The 15,824-nt window shown below is 41.4% G+C and overlaps 1 protein-coding gene across 8 annotated transcripts in view; it reads left to right on the top strand.

Annotated features, from left to right (window-relative positions):
* Positions 1-15,824, top strand: part of pam (peptidylglycine alpha-amidating monooxygenase) — a 208,794-nt gene that overhangs the window by 46,173 nt on the left and 146,797 nt on the right. For all 8 annotated transcript variants that reach the window (XM_034233276.1, XM_034233268.1, XM_034233271.1 and 5 more), the window contains 2 exons: positions 6,561-6,644; positions 7,171-7,219. In XM_034233276.1, the coding sequence (XP_034089167.1) occupies positions 6,561-6,644; positions 7,171-7,219 (133 nt within the window). The remainder of the gene's footprint in view (positions 1-6,560; positions 6,645-7,170; positions 7,220-15,824) is intronic.

The following is a 15,824-nucleotide window of genomic DNA, read 5'->3' as shown; positions in this document are numbered from 1 at the left end:
CACCCGGATATGTGTGCAAAATGTCAGGTCATTTGGAGTTACGGTGCGACTTTGTAAATGTATTCCGACTTTGTAAATGTATTCTGAAATGGGCTTTTGATAGGTAGCGCTAGGTTGGAATATTTAACCCATTGACTCCAGAATATTGTATTTTTCACCAGTCCTGGCGTCAGTGCAACATTATACAACTTTTGAAGCGTCCTAAAGGTCACAAATCACTGCTCTAAACAAAGTCAAAAAGAAGCAACAGGAACTGCGACAGCATAAGGCGCTTTCACACTGGAGTACTTTTCCCAGGAATAGTTCCAATAGTTCTTGGGATTTGTAGCTAGTGGAGCCTCGCAGATTAGGGTGCTATAGCCCCCTCAGCACCCACCGCTTCCCGCCTCCATTTGCGATGTCTCGCTGTCTCGCAGATCCCACGCAGAAAGCAGGAAATGAACCCAGCTCACACTGTCCGCTCCTCGCAGCAGCGAGCCGCGTAACGTCCCGCCAACATGGCACCCAGACCCCTACGCAGCATTCTCATCTGTTTGTCATTACTGGTCTCATTTTCTGGTTGCTAACAAACGCCATTGTAACACATAATCACTGATGTTCCGCTGTAACGGTGGTGGACTCATCAGAACAGAGTGGGCGAGCTGACCAATCAGAGCACAGTGGGCTCACAGGGAGGGGGGGGGGGGCAGGAAATCCAACAAGCCATTTAGGACAGAGTGAATACACATACTATACAGAGATGCTGTATGAGAAACCAATCTGAGTTTGGAAAATTGAACAATGTAAATCTATTCTAGTAGACCTCAACAATGGAATTATGATCAGTAGAAATGGCCATGACATGGGACCTTTAAAACATAAAGATAAAAAAGGTTTTAAAAAGTGATTTTTTTATGTTTTAAGGAGGTGACGCTACTCAGCCAATCAAATCGGTGCAGTCAGTGAGTCAGCACGATAGATTCAATAACACACAGAGACGAGACAAGATAGAGAAACAGCAGTGAGTAATTTCAAATGGCGTGCTCAAAAAAGAGAAAGGTAAAAAGTAGGGCCGGGACTCGATTAAAAAAATTAATCTAATTAATTAGAGGCTTTGTAATTAATTAATCGAAATTAATCGCATTTTTAATCGCATATAAATATTTGACCTAAGAACAGTGAGAAGCAATTTTTTTCACATGGATTTTAGTATACCATTAGGCGCATTCACACCGCAGTACTTTTCCCACAAAGGTTCATGAGAACTTAGTTCATGAGAAGAAATTAAGCCGCTGACGTCACTTCTTCTTCTTCTGCTTTGGGTTTACTGGCAGGCCGCAAACCACTTCACGGCGTATACTGCCGCCCAAAGTCCCCGGCCGGAAGTCCCCGGAGTTGGGGACTGGCTTCAGTAGAAGCTGCTGGGAGTCCCAGCAGCCTTCCGAGTAAATCGCCAGAACGCCGACACCTCCTCATCTCCACCGCTCCCATGTTTTATTTTGTGTTGCCATAAGTTAGTCTCTCTGCGTTTCTGCGCTGGGCTAATGCTAATAATGCTAATGCGAGGATAATAAAATGGCGGCTTCACCAAACTTTTTGGGAGTTTTACGGGGCGTGGTTTGCAATCCGCCCAGCCAATCAGAAATATAGCTATTTTCTCACAAGAGAGCCGTAAAAAGGTTCTCATGAACTAATTTTAGTACCGGCTCTTTTTGGTGTGAACGCGATAAAAGAGGCTAACGTCCACGCTAGCTTCCACGCTAGCTGCTATATGTTTTGCATTGCGGTGATACTTGAGGCTTGATGTGCTGCGGTGATATGCGAATTCCTTTTTGCATAATTTGCACACAACCGTGCTCTTATCAACGCTTCCATCCGTCCGTTTTTTAAAACAACATTTCCCACTGTTGTTCACCGTGGTTTGTTATTGTCTGAAGTCATGAACGTTAGTTGGTGCTCCAGTATAATCGGTACGCCTGAAACTCATCCAGTGAGAAACGTTCCGCGGTGCAAAAATAAGTGCGATTAAAATGCGTTAATTTTTTTAACGCGTTAATTTTTGTGTAATTAATTAATCTTAATTAACGCGTTAAAGTCCCGGCCCTAGTAAAAAGGTAAAAGGTAAAACAGAGCATTTAATGAAATGTTCTCTTACTGAACCTCTTTGAAATGCAATTGAATACCCCTGCATTATAGCAACAACAACAATAATAACAATAGGTTCCTCGCACTTCGTGCTAGGACGCCGTTGGGTCCTAGCGCTCCGTGCTCGGGCCCTAATAATAATAACAATAATAATTGGGAGGGGGGGCGCGACTGTTCTTATGTTCTCTGAGGGGAGGCTCACCTTCCCACACTTTGAAAACCCCTGCATTAAATGATCGTGAGGATGATGATTAAATTATAATTACAAATCGGTAGTGTGAGCCGGGCTGCATTTCCTCCCGTCAGATGTGATACAAAAACAAACCGATTATTTTTGTAGTTGTAAACTCACGTGGATTAAACCACATTTATTTAGTTAAATAAAAATGAAATACAATGTTTTTTAAATGATTGCATTTATCTTATTCAATGCAGAATATGAATCTATCCGTAATAGTGGGAATAAAAAACGATATGCTAAAGTGTTCAGAGATAAATCCCACTTGTTGTATGTGTTTAAAACATATCTAAATAAATATGTGTGTCCCGGGCCTTAAATGTAATTATGCCTTCAGTTTTCAGATCAAGCCACAACAGTTACTTCTGTATTCTACAGTATAGTTATTTTCACCTCCCGTATTGCTTTCAACCCACCAGCTTTTATGGAGAAAATAAGTTATATAATTATTAACCAGAGGCATGTTTTCTCACTATTTGATGCATAGAAACAACAGGCTGCTTTGTGTGTGTTAGAAGGACAGGGTTCCCGCGGGGTCTTAAAAAGACTTAAAAAGTCTTACATTTGATAATCAGAATTTAAGGCCTTAAAAAGTCTTAAATATGATAAACAAATAATAAGAAAGGTCTTACATATGATTTAGAAGGTCTTTAAAATGATCGGATTTGAAAGGTACTTCTGTGTTGCGATCACGTCTAAATGTGTTTTGGGGGAAATATCCGGGCAGCAAAGTAACCAGTACGGTAATAGCCTTTCAGTTCCCCCCAACAATTTGTATTGAAATAAATCAACATGGAACCAGTAATCACTAACTTTGTTTCCCCCGGCCCCTTATCAGAGAATCCCCAGCTAGTAACCTATCAACCAAGCTTCAGCTAGCGGCAGTCGAATCTACTTGCAAATAAATATGGGGAAGTGTAAGTTCAACCGTATTTGGTGCTTGATTGAAACCAATGGCGGGGAACGTGTTTGAAGCCTGCTGCTCCTTTTGCAAAAAAATATACCTTTTTTTTTGTTCAAATGTAGCATTAGCTAGTGCAGCAGCTCCCGCAATAACATCGGGGGACCTCTGGGCTTGACATTTTTTATTTTGTAAGTAATTATTGGACGTATTTCTTCTTTCATAGCAATTTTCCTTCATTTAAATTCTTGCCGTGAAATAGGTCTTAAATTCTATTCAAAGTGGTCTTAAAAATGTCTTAAAAAGTCTTACGTTTGAGTTGGTGAAACCTGCAGGAACCCTGGAAGGAGCACCCTCTGAGGAATCAGATGTTTATTTAATGAGTTCCATTGTGGCAGCGTCCATCACTGCTCCCCCTGGTGGATCCATGATCCATTGCAGCTGGTGGCCATTATCATTTATCAAGGGGGTGTAACAAGTCTGAGCCGTGTCCACTACGTCACACTTGGGGTTTTCCTTTCAGCGAGGGTCGGCAAAATTAGGTGCTACATCTGTAAACTGGCAATAGAAAGAGACGGAGCTGCATCTATGTGAGAGAGATAACAACGACTTTCCAAGGCTACATGCCTGAGCCACGAGAAACCAGAAACAGAGAGTAAATAATTATGATCTAGGTCGAAGGCTAACAGCTAAGCAAAGATATTCCTCAACACAGAGTATCAGATCAGCTCCAGCTGTGTGTTGGATGGAGATTTGGCGAATTTGGAGTCAACACCTTGAACTTGTTGTGTTCTTCAACCATTCCTGATCCATTTCTGCAGTTTGGCAGGATGCATTATCCTGCTGAAAGAGGCCACTGCCATTAGTGAATACCGTCTCCATGAAGGGGTCAGCATGGGCACCCTAACCGTACCAAAGCAACGCAGCCCCATATACAACAAACTGCACTTTGTGTTCTGACACCTTTCATTCATTCAGCATTAACTGTTTCAGCCATTTGAGCTATATCAGCTCTTCTGTTGGATCGGACCACACGGGCCAGCCTTCACTCCCCATTGAGCCATGATCCTGTCGCCGGTTCACCGGTTTTCCTTTCTTGGACCACTTTTGGTAGGTACTGACCACTGCAGACTGGGAACACCCCTCAAAAGCTGCAGTATTGGAGATGATCTGACCCAGTCGTTTCGTCATCACAATTTGGCCCTTATCAAAGTTCCTCACATCCTTATGCTCCACCTTTTTTCCTGCTTCCAACACATCAGCTTTGAAGACGAAGTGTTCACTTGCTGCCTAACATATCTCACCCACTGACAGGTGCCATTGTAACGGGATATCAATGTTCTTCACTTCACCTGTCAGTGGTCATAATGTTATGGCTGATCGGTGTATGGCAACCTAGCCTTTGACATAGCCATTATAACTTTTAAGAATAAGTCTCTCTTCCTTTCCTGTTACTGGGTTGCAGTTAGGCATGGCTAAGCAATAGCATTAATAACTAGGGCTGTCAGTCGATTAAAATATTGAATCGCGATTAATCGCATGATTGTCCATAGTTAATCGCGATTAATCGCATGATTGTCCATAGTTAATCGCGATTAATCGCATGATTGTCCATAGCAGGGTTTCCGTTAGCCGGTAATTACCGGTTTTTAGCTGGTACAATTGAATAAAAACCGATAAATTCAAAACCTGCCAGTCAAAATGTCCGATGCTCCGATCGATTAGCCGCCGATCATTATCGGCCAATATTCACTCTTAATAGTTTGATCTGTGCTCTCTATAAAGGCCGATCAGGAGAGCTGGATCTGATCAATATGGACATAAACGCGAGTGAAGTATAACCGGACAAGAGAGAGAGATCAGATCAGCTGCTCCATAATTACATGAAGCCCCGGCTGCCCCGCCCACTGTTTAGCATGCTGCATGAGAAACTGACGGGCTGTCAGGAGAGAGAGAGAGGGAGAGGGGAAAAGAGAGGATCCGTTTCTCCCGTGTTATTATTCAAAGTTAATGTAAACTTTTGAATAATGTACTTCATCTACTACAAGTAGTTTCTTTGAATGTAATAATTATGTTGTTTGTTTGTGGAATCATTTAGTGAAAAATGAATCTGAATTTTTCGATCTGTTACGATTATAAACTGAAGCAATATAAAAATGAGCCCCATTAACTGAGTTTTAAACGTCAGCATATCCGGTCCTAGTCCGGTAATTACCTGCTAACAGAAACTCTGCTACACCATTCTTATTATTATTATTGAAACATGACCGGTATGTTTAAAATTTGTCCGGTAAAATAAATTCTGTTCGGACATTTGACCGGCGAGAAAAAATCCTAGCGGAAACCCTGGTCCATAGTTAATCGCGATTAATCGCAAATTAATCGCACATTTTTGATCTGTTCTAAATGTACCTTAGAGGAATATTTTTCAAGGTTTTAATACTCTTATCAACATATGAGTGGACAAATATGCTTTATGCAAATGTTTGTTTATTATCATTTGAACAATGACAAATATTCTCATGAATATTAAACTTCAACCTCTGAACATTACAAATATTCGTCTCAATTCAACCTGGAACCTCTCTCATTCAATAATACAATACAAAGTGTGTGTGTGTGTGTGTGTGTGTGTGTGTGTGTGTGTGTGTGTGTGTGTGCGTGTGTGTGTGTGTGTGATGGATCGTTGGAGCTATGTGCAACTCAAGGCATATGCTCGAACGGGAGCTGCCTGGACGCTGCAATCATGTTGCGCGCACTATCCGTGCTGAGTGTGCTGACTTTTCGTACAATGTCCCACTGTCTGGCTACCTGCATAAAGTCAAGTGCTCGGCGAAATGTCGCTCCTCTGTTTTCATTGAAACAGCTCCTTATATCCGTTAGCGCAGCTAACTAGCACCAGATGCTAACAACAACAATACACCACCCTCCCGGTCCTCCCGATGGCCAGTCGGTGCCTGCCGGTGAGCGTGGAAGTGTGGTCTGCCGCAAGCAGGCAGGAGGAGCGGGGCTGTCAGCATCAGCTTGGAGATGGTATTTTAAACTCGATGCGCTCTGAAACTACGGGGCGGCCGAGGACAAAAAATACACATGCGTTAATCGCGTTAAAATAATTAGTGGCGTTAATTTTTATTTGCGTTAACTTGACAGCCCTATTAATAACATAATAAACAAAAAAGGTTTTATATGATTAAGATCAAAATGATACATTATTTTTTTCTTGCCAGCATTTTTTGTCAATCTTGAAAATGTTGTGTCTTTCTCTAAGCTCTGTTCTGCTTTCTGCTGTCTCCTCAGATGTTGGTTTCAAAGTTGGAAGAAGTTCAGCAATATCCCACTTTGTGCTGCAGATCCATTATGGAGATGTCAGTGCTTTCAGGGGTGAGTCCTAGTTCACACATTGTTGCATAGAGATTGTTGTTCATGTTATCAGGTACATCTGATCGAGTAAAGGTCCGGAAAGATTCATGAGTGCTAAAGTCATTAAGGGTCACTGCGTAGTGAATGATAAGCCAATGGCGAGTTAAAATGTTGAAATGTAGTTGGATTATTTTCCCCTAAAACTAAGAGGAAATGTTTTATTTCCTAACTTCTAATATATTTAAAAACATTTTTATTTTCACTCACATCTCACATCATCAGTGTTGTGCAGTAGTTAGTAGTTGAAATACATTTGTCTATTATGTGGTGGTGGTGTAGCTTTTTTCTGAATAAAAAGCTTATCAGTAGCTTAGCTCTTTTACTGATCAAAAACATAATCCACTAAAGCTACATTATCCCAAGCATATTAAGTGCAGCAAAGCTTTCTGCTGTGCTCCAAAATAAAAGGGCTAAGGAGCAGTAAGTGCTTATGAAGAGGAACAATTGTATTTCAAGGTTTTAAAGATGAATTTTTTTTATTCTACAGACCATCATAGAGATTGCTCAGGACTAACCTTACAGATGACATCCAAACCGTGAGTAATATTAATCAAAAGCATGAACTGTTCTGCTGAATACTGGTAGCAAAAGCAATGGCGTGGGTAAATATTTTGAGGAAGTCTTAATGTTACCTAAGCATGCATAAAAAAGTAATAAAGATACAAAAAATTATTATAATAAAAAAGTTACACATTTTACAAAATATACATCCTGTAACAGTTTCCACTTGGAACGCAAATTTGACCCCCTGAACATATGTGAAAACTTATTAAAACTTTGCACGCTTCTTCGTAGGGGTGTAACAGTATCCGTATTCATCCCGAACCGTCACGGTTCTGACGTCACGGTTCGGCACATGCAGTCACACGACGAATACGCCTTTTTTATGAAGGGAAAAAAGTCTGTCACTCAGGGCAGTATCCATTGCACTATATATAATCCAGGGGGCGGTATTGCGCCTGAAATCTGTTTGCCTGCCGCCCTTAACCTGTTACGGCCCCTACACACGGCGGCGTGCGTTGCCGCTTCAACGCTTCTGCCCATTCACTTTGAATGGGGTGACGTCACGATTCGCCAAACTGCATTGTGGGAGCAAAGCGTAGCTTCTCTCGCGGTGCTCGCTGCAAAAGTAGAGCAATGTTCTACTTTTGCCGCCTCGACGGAGGCGTCAGCCAATCAAATCCCGCGTATGCAAATCTGTAAGCACAAGCGCTAGCCAATCAAACCGCGTGTATGTTGGGAGAGCCAGACCGCAGTTATTTCCCATATGTCAAAAAATGGAGGAGAAAATTATCGTGGCGGTAGGGAATCACCCGGTACTATATGACCAGTCCCTCTTTACATACAGGGATACAAACCGGAGGAGCCAGGCATGGGGGGAGGTGGCAGAGACAGTGGGTGAAACTGGTAGGTTTTCGCCTGTTTGGGGAGTTTATAGCCAGTGTACTTCGTTTGAATGGACAGCTAGCAAGCATAGACAGTATATTTAGCCAGCATGGATGTAGCATGAATGCTTTGCTTTGTATGTCCGGGGCGGGACATTCATGTGATTGGTTGTTGGTCGCGTTGTTCGTAAAAAATCCCCAAGCTTCAGACACGCCCACCGCCAAGCGGTAACGCATGCCGCCGTGTGTAGATGTCAGTGCTTTCAGGGGTGAGTCCTAGTTCACACATTGTTGCATAGAGATTGTTGTTCATGTTATCAGGTACATCTGATCGAGTAAAGGTCCGGAAAGATTCATGAGTGCTAAAGTCATTAAGGGTCACTGCGTAGTGAATGATAAGCCAATGGCGAGTTAAAATGTTGAAATGTAGTTGGATTCTTTTCCCCTAAGACTAAGAGGACATGTTTTATTTCCTAACTTCTAATATATTTAAAAACATTTGTATTTTCACTCACATCTCACATCATCAGTGTTGTGCAGTAGTTAGTAGTTGAAATACATTTGTCTATTATGTGGTGGTGGTGTAGCTTTTTTCTGAATAAAAAGCTTATCAGTAGCTTAGCTCTTTTACTGATCAAAAACATAATCCACTAAAGCTACATTATCCCAAGCATATTAAGTGCAGCAAAGCTTTCTGCTGTGCTCCAAAATAAAAGGGCTAAGGAGCAGTAAGTGCCCCAAGCCTGTTTTTCAGGTCTCAGGCTCGAAAATGACTTTTCTAGAACAAATGACCATAACTAATTTTCATTTTCATTTTCAAACCTTTATTTATACAGATAAATCCCATTGAGATCATTGATCTCTTTTCCAAGGGAGACCTGCTCAAGTAGTTCCACATTAAACATAAAAACATAAATAGAACAACAAAAGGACATCATACAGCATCATTTACATAATTATCCACATAAACAGCAGGGTTCGTACGGTCATTGAAAACCTGGAAAAGTCATGTAAATTCAAAATGCAAATTCCAGGCCCTGGAAAAGTTATGGAAAACAATATGTTTCCCAAAGTTTTGGAAAAGTCATGGAAATGTAACTAAAGTTGCGTCAAATATAATTTACATTTTATCTAATCGTCGAAATAATCTGCGGTCGCGAGCTGTTACAGTATGTGCCATCATGACGCGCATGGTGTTATTTTTTAATATATGAAGCGCGAGCTGTGTGCTCGAGTCTTCCTGCCTGTCGGGCCGGCTGAACTCTGCTGCTCCGGGATGAGGGTCAGCTACATTATCTGCGGTGTGTTCGTTAACTGTGGCACAGACTGCACCGCTGCTGAACAGCTGTTCAGGTGTTCAGAGCAGAGCGGCAGAGCGTGATGTGAACTGAAACGTTTTTCTGTCGCAATATCATTTAAGGAATCGTTGAGCTAGCTAGCTAGCATACATTGTCACTATCTGCTAACGTTAGCTTTAGCCTTCGTTTTCTAATAGTTTTTTTCATAGGCTATAAACAGAGGTGGTATAATTATAGATATTGTGCTAGAGTAAAAGTAGAAGTACTCATATCTTGTACTTTAGTAGAAGTACTCAGATCTTGTACTTAATAAAAGTAGAAGTACTCAAATCTTGTACTTAATAAAAGTAGAAGTACCAGAGTGTAGGAACTTTTATCACAGTAAAAGTCCTGCATTCAAAATGTTCCTCAAGTAAAAGTAGAAAAGTATTACCATCAAAATATAGTGAAAGTAGCGACAGTAAAAGTAGTCATTGTGCAGATTGGTCCATTTCAGAATAATATATATGATGTGTTTTATAATGATTGATCAAAGTGTTCTCAAAGCTGGTAAAGGTGCAGCTAGTTTGAATGACTTTGTATACTGCAGGGTAGCTTGTGAATTTACTCCAGGTGGAACTAAAGTCTGATTTAACACTTGATTAGATTTCACATCATTCATCCAGATCTGTAAAGTAACTAAAGGTATTAAATACATGTAGTGGAGTAGAAGTACACAATGTACCTCTGAACTGTATTGGAGTAGAAGTACACCATGTACCTCTGAACTGTAGAGGAGTAGAAGTACACCATGTACCTCTGAACTGTATTGGAGTAGAAGTACACCATGTACCTCTGAACTGTAGAGGAGTATAAGTACACCATGTACCTCTGAACTGTAGAGGAGTAGAAGTACACCATGTACCTCTGAACTGTATTGGAGTAGAAGTACACCATGTACCTCTGAACTGTAGAGGAGTAGAAGTACACCATGTACCTCTGAACTGTATTGGAGTAGAAGTACACCATGTACCTCTGAACTGTAGTGGAGTAGAAGTACACCATGTACCTCTGAACTGTAGTGCAGTAGAAGTACACCATGTACCTCTGAACTGTATTGGAGTAGAAGTACACCATGTACCTCTGAACTGTAGAGGAGTAGAAGTACACCATGTACCTCTGAACTGTATTGGAGTAGAAGTACACCATGTACCTCTGAACTGTATTGGAGTAGAAGTACACCATGTACCTCTGAACTGTATTGGAGTAGAAGTACACCATGTACCTCTGAACTGTAGAGGAGTTGAAGTACACCATTTACCTCTGAACTTTAGAGGAGTTGAAGTACACCATGTACTTCTGAACTGTATTGGAGTAGAAGTACAAAGTAGCAACACATTGAAATACTTAAATAAAGTACAAGTATCTCAAAATTGTACCCAAGTATAGTACTTGAGTTTATGAACTTAGTTACTTTACACCAGTGGCTATAAAGATAGAAAGACTAAGCCTTGCACAGAGGCATGACAATACATTTTCAAAATGCTCAACAGTGCTGCCAAAATTATAAACTGACTGCTACTGTACACAATTAAAATAAATGCTTTTATATATTTCTATTAGATGTGACTCTTTAGCATTTCTGTTATTATTACCTGCTGCTTTAGTTTTTCTGACTGCTAACATCCTCTGTTATTCCTCATTTTAAAGCTGATATTCCGTGGGGTCGGGGGCTCGGGTCCTTGTCACCTTTTTCATACCTGATGAGTTTGCATCCCTGACTACAGTTGCTTTAGCGTGTAGAAGCTAGTAAGCCTACTATTTGATTTGTTTTAGATAGGCACTACATGTTTCATATGCAGACCTTATTTTCCTGTTCCATGTTAAAATAAACCATTTTCAGTGGTCATTTTTTCTTTGGTCATGGAAAATTAGGTAAAGGTCATTGAGAAGTCATGGAAAAGTCATTGAAAATCATTGGTGAAAAAGTGTATGAACCCTGAAACAGGTACCAATAGCTTCCGATTGACTAGCATCCAACCGAGCTTTAAAAACATTTAGTGGCACCAGATTGTTTAGTTTCCATTTAATTTGCAGACTATTCCAAGACAGAGGAGCTGCGCATCTAAAAGCTGTCTTCCCTAAGACAGTCCTAGTAACTACACTTCTAAAAGGGGAAAATTAATAATCTGTTTTCTCAAAGTAATGATAAACCTGTGAGTTGGATGTAGAAAAGTCAGAATCAATATAGATGTTTTTTATTTTAAAGAAAATTCAGATTGAACAGTAAAAAACTAAATTATAGTGTCCGTCCACATTTTTTTTTTACTTATAGTGAAAACCACCCTTGAATGATGGGATAGTAGACAAAAAGCTGTAGGAATCCTAACTATAACATATAATAAGTACCCTGTATCAAGATTGATGCAAAACAAGTGAAATTTGACCTTTTTAGAGAGGTTTAGAAAAAAAAACCCACCTCTGGGGTCATTTGGGTGTATTATTTATCTCTGGAACCCATTGGTCGATTTTGGTCATTGACAATTCTTTTGAACCGTTAGAGCCAATAGAATCGAGAAGAAGTTCCTCAATCCATCTAAACATTTCCATTGAGGAGTTAGAATGATGCGCTCGCAGCTTGCCCAAAACTGGAAGCTCCGTCACACTCTATTATGAAAAATGCGATTATTGCCATAAATATGATGATGGATTATCAGTAATCATTTCAAAGTAACACAGAGACATTGGATTAACCTTCAGCAGCGTTTATATGCGTTGTAATGCCATTGAACACAACTTTTAATTAGAAAACAGCAAAGGTAAGACGTATTTGCCGTTTTGGCTCCGTAAAGTGAAGTTGTGTGTTGTCTTTGCTTGCCTTCGCTGCCCTGAGTTCTGGTCTCACAGTGATAATTCGTATACCATTGGAATCTGTGGAATTTCAGCTTTCTAGTTTGTGCAGATCCAATGAAGTATATTTGGACCTGTCTGCTGCATTCGACACGGTGAATCATCAGATCCTCCTTCGCACTCTCCAAGAACTTGGAGTTGCAGGCTCTGCACTTTCCCTCATCACCTCATACCTCAAAGACCGCACCTACAGGGTTACTTGGAGAGGGTCAAAGTCCGACCCTTGTCAATTAACTACAGGGGTCCCTCAGGGCTCTGTTCTTGGTCCCCTCCTCTTCTCCTTGTACACAAACTCGCTCGGATCTGTCATTAGCCCGCATGGTTTTTCATACCACTGCTACGCTGACGACACCCAATTAATTATGTCCTTTCCCCGCTCAGAGACCCAGGTCGTCGCACGCATCTCTGCTTGTCTAGCTGACATCTCTCAGTGGATGTCTGCTCATCACCTCAAGATCAACCTTGACAAGACTGAACTGCTTTTCCTTCCGGAAAAGATTGTCCCACTCTTGACCTAACAATCAACATCGGCACCTCTGTTGTTTCCCCGACTCAGACTGCAAGGAATCTGGGTGTGACCCTAGATAACAACCTGTCCTTCACTGCAAACATCGCTGCTACAACCCGCTGCTGCAGATACACGCTTTACAACATCAGGAGGATACGTCCCCAGCTGACCCAGAAAGCGACGCAGGTTCTGGTCCAGGCTCTCGTCATCGCACGCCTAGACTACTGCAACTCCCTCCTGGCTGGTCTACCTGCATGTGCCATCCGACCTCTGCAGCTCATCCAGAATGCAGCGGCTCGTCTGGTCTTCAACCTTCCTAAATTCTCCCACATCACGCCGCTCCTCCGCTCCCTCCACTGGCTTCCGGTAACTGCTAGAATCCACTTCAAGACAATGGTACTTGCGTACCATGCTGCGAATGGATCTGGCCCTTCCTACATCCAGGACATGGTTAAACCGTACACCCCGGCACGTGCACTCCGCTTTGCATCAACCAAACAGCTCGCTGCACCCTCGCTGCGAAGGGGACCCAAGTCCCCATCAGCAAAAACACGTGGGTTTGCTATCCTGGCTCCAAAATGGTGGAATGAGCTCCCCATTGACATCAGGACAGCAGAAAGCTTACACACCTTCCGGCGCAGACTGAAAACTCATCTCTTTCGACTCCACTTCGAGCAATATAACTATTAACAAAGCACTTATATACTAATAAAGGACTGGCTTACCTAAAGCCAGTTGAGTAGCACTTGAAATGTTTTTGCTCTATGAAACCTGATGTACTTATATGATTCTGTTTTCTTCAAGTTTGTATTTTGTTGGTCGAACGCACTTATTGTAAGTCGCTTTGGATAAAATCGTCAGCTAAATGCAATGTAATAATGTAATAAAAGATCGCTAGCGTGAGTTATGTGCTAAGTGCGTTAGCACCCTTTCGCTTAGTGCTAATTCAGAGGCTCGGTTTTAGACTTGTGTTTTGTTTCGTTAAAAATTGTTCACATCGTCAGGCAACTGAGTTTCTTCCCGTTAAGTGGGTATGACACATTAATAGGTTATTAAATGTTAAGAAGCCCTGAGACACAGTTTCGTGAATAGTGTTGTTTTTAGCTTCTGCCAACGGGGGCACTGGGCTTAACAGGTTAACAGAGTTACACACAGGGGCGGACTGGCCATCTGTAGAATCTGGAGAACCACAGAACGGCCGGCCGTCAAGGTCCGTTGACGGCCGGCCGGCCCTTTAAAAAAAAAAAAATAGTTTAACGTCATCATTTCAATTGCACTGACGGCCGACAGAGGGCGCTAATGCAGTTGTGTGGTTCTTATCTGTCAAATAATCACACACGAAGAAGAAAAAAGACCGGCCACACGAAGTGAAGGGATTAGACGCCGCGGCAGACAGGGAGAATGAAAAAACATGGATACAAATCAAAGAAAACAAAAAGAAAAAGGTGGGGCCGAGAAGGCAAGAGAGAAAAAGGTGAAGTCACTCGCAGGTGAAGCATATCAATGTCACAAATTGACAGACCTTTTTGGCAGCAGCGCTGCTACAAGCACTATCATCAGCAGCTTAGAACAAGTGCAAGATGATGAAGAGAATGATGAGGGCGCGAGTTCAGATATACAGCCAGCCTCCTGCGTTCATGATGAGGGACAGAGAGTTGAGCTGGTGGAAGAACCAGCTCAACTGGCACATACAAGTGCAGAGCAAGAGCAAGAGGTGGGTGAGAATTATCCCTTGAACTCAGTGGCGTTTTCTCCTGGAGGCCAAGGGAAGCCAGGCTTCCCCTGTTTTTTTGGATTGTAGTTATAATATTAATAAATAAATAAAAACACTTTGTTTAGTTTCGGTAATTATTCTGCCGGCCCATCTCTCCCCCATTCTCATTGAGTATTTTACAAAGAGTGAAACAGCGCCCCTCTAGATGTTATGATGAAACAGTATTGCACTCTCTGTTGCGAGAGGAGGCTAGCCAAAATTGGCTTCCCTTGTTGAAAATAAATTGAGGGATTGACCAATCAGATGAGGCTCACTCATGCCTCACAATCCAATCAAATCACATCAACTTCAGTTCATACTGTAACTGTCATCACCACCCTTAAAAAGTAGTAAGCAACTGAAGCAATTGCAATTATGGAGGGTGGAGAATTTCATCAAAAAATAATTGTACTAAACTTCCGCTACAGCAGCAACTAAAAATGAAATCTGATGACAGGCCAATGCCCAAACTGGAGCTGTGTACAGAGAGGAAAAAAGGAGCGAATCGGACGTAAAACTTTAAATAATAAACAGCGAATTTCTAACATTTGATATTTCATGTGGCCGGACTGGGTCAGTTTCCAGGGCTGAATGTTAGTCCCAGTCCGCCCCTGGTTACACATAGTGCTGCGTACCTGGACTCACATTCAGGTTCAGGTCCGGACTCAAGTCCAGAGGTTCAGGTTCGGACTTATAAGTCCGGACCTGAACCCATGGCTTGTGTCAAGTTGTGTGAGTAACTAAAGTGAACTTATGGTGAGCTAATTATCAATTGAAAATTAACTCATAATCAACTCAAATTCAAACTCATCAGGTTTATTGTGCTCCCTTCCAACTTGTGTCTACATTTCTTTACAAAGTACAAATGTAAAAAAAACACTTTTTGCCACTTAGTCTACAAATGACTTATGACAGCAACTACAGTCAACTACTACAAAGTTCAAACATTTATGTCATTTACCAAACTAAAGTAACCAAACAGTCCCTGAGCTGACTGAGCCTAAATCCCTAAAACGTTGCTGAAAGGTAGAGTGTAGAGTAGACCAGTGGTTCCCAAACTTGTTGTGCCCAAGGCACACCAAAGGACAAGTACAAATCTCAAGGCACACCTATTGTGCAAAATAGCCCTTATAACACGTGTTATCACTCATATCATGTAAAATATCTGTAAATGTGCATAATTATTTACTAAACTATATTACTCATTACATATTTATTAACGAAATATTTCAGAAATTAATTTGAAACTGTATGAAATTAGGCTTCATCAAACAGCAACACACTCATTTAAACCAGACAGGTCACAAA

The sequence above is a fragment of the Gymnodraco acuticeps genome, unplaced genomic scaffold (genome assembly GCF_902827175.1).
Source record: "Gymnodraco acuticeps unplaced genomic scaffold, fGymAcu1.1, whole genome shotgun sequence".
Classification (NCBI taxonomy): Eukaryota; Metazoa; Chordata; class Actinopteri; order Perciformes; family Bathydraconidae; genus Gymnodraco; species Gymnodraco acuticeps.
This window is presented reverse-complemented; position numbering and strand designations above follow the sequence as displayed.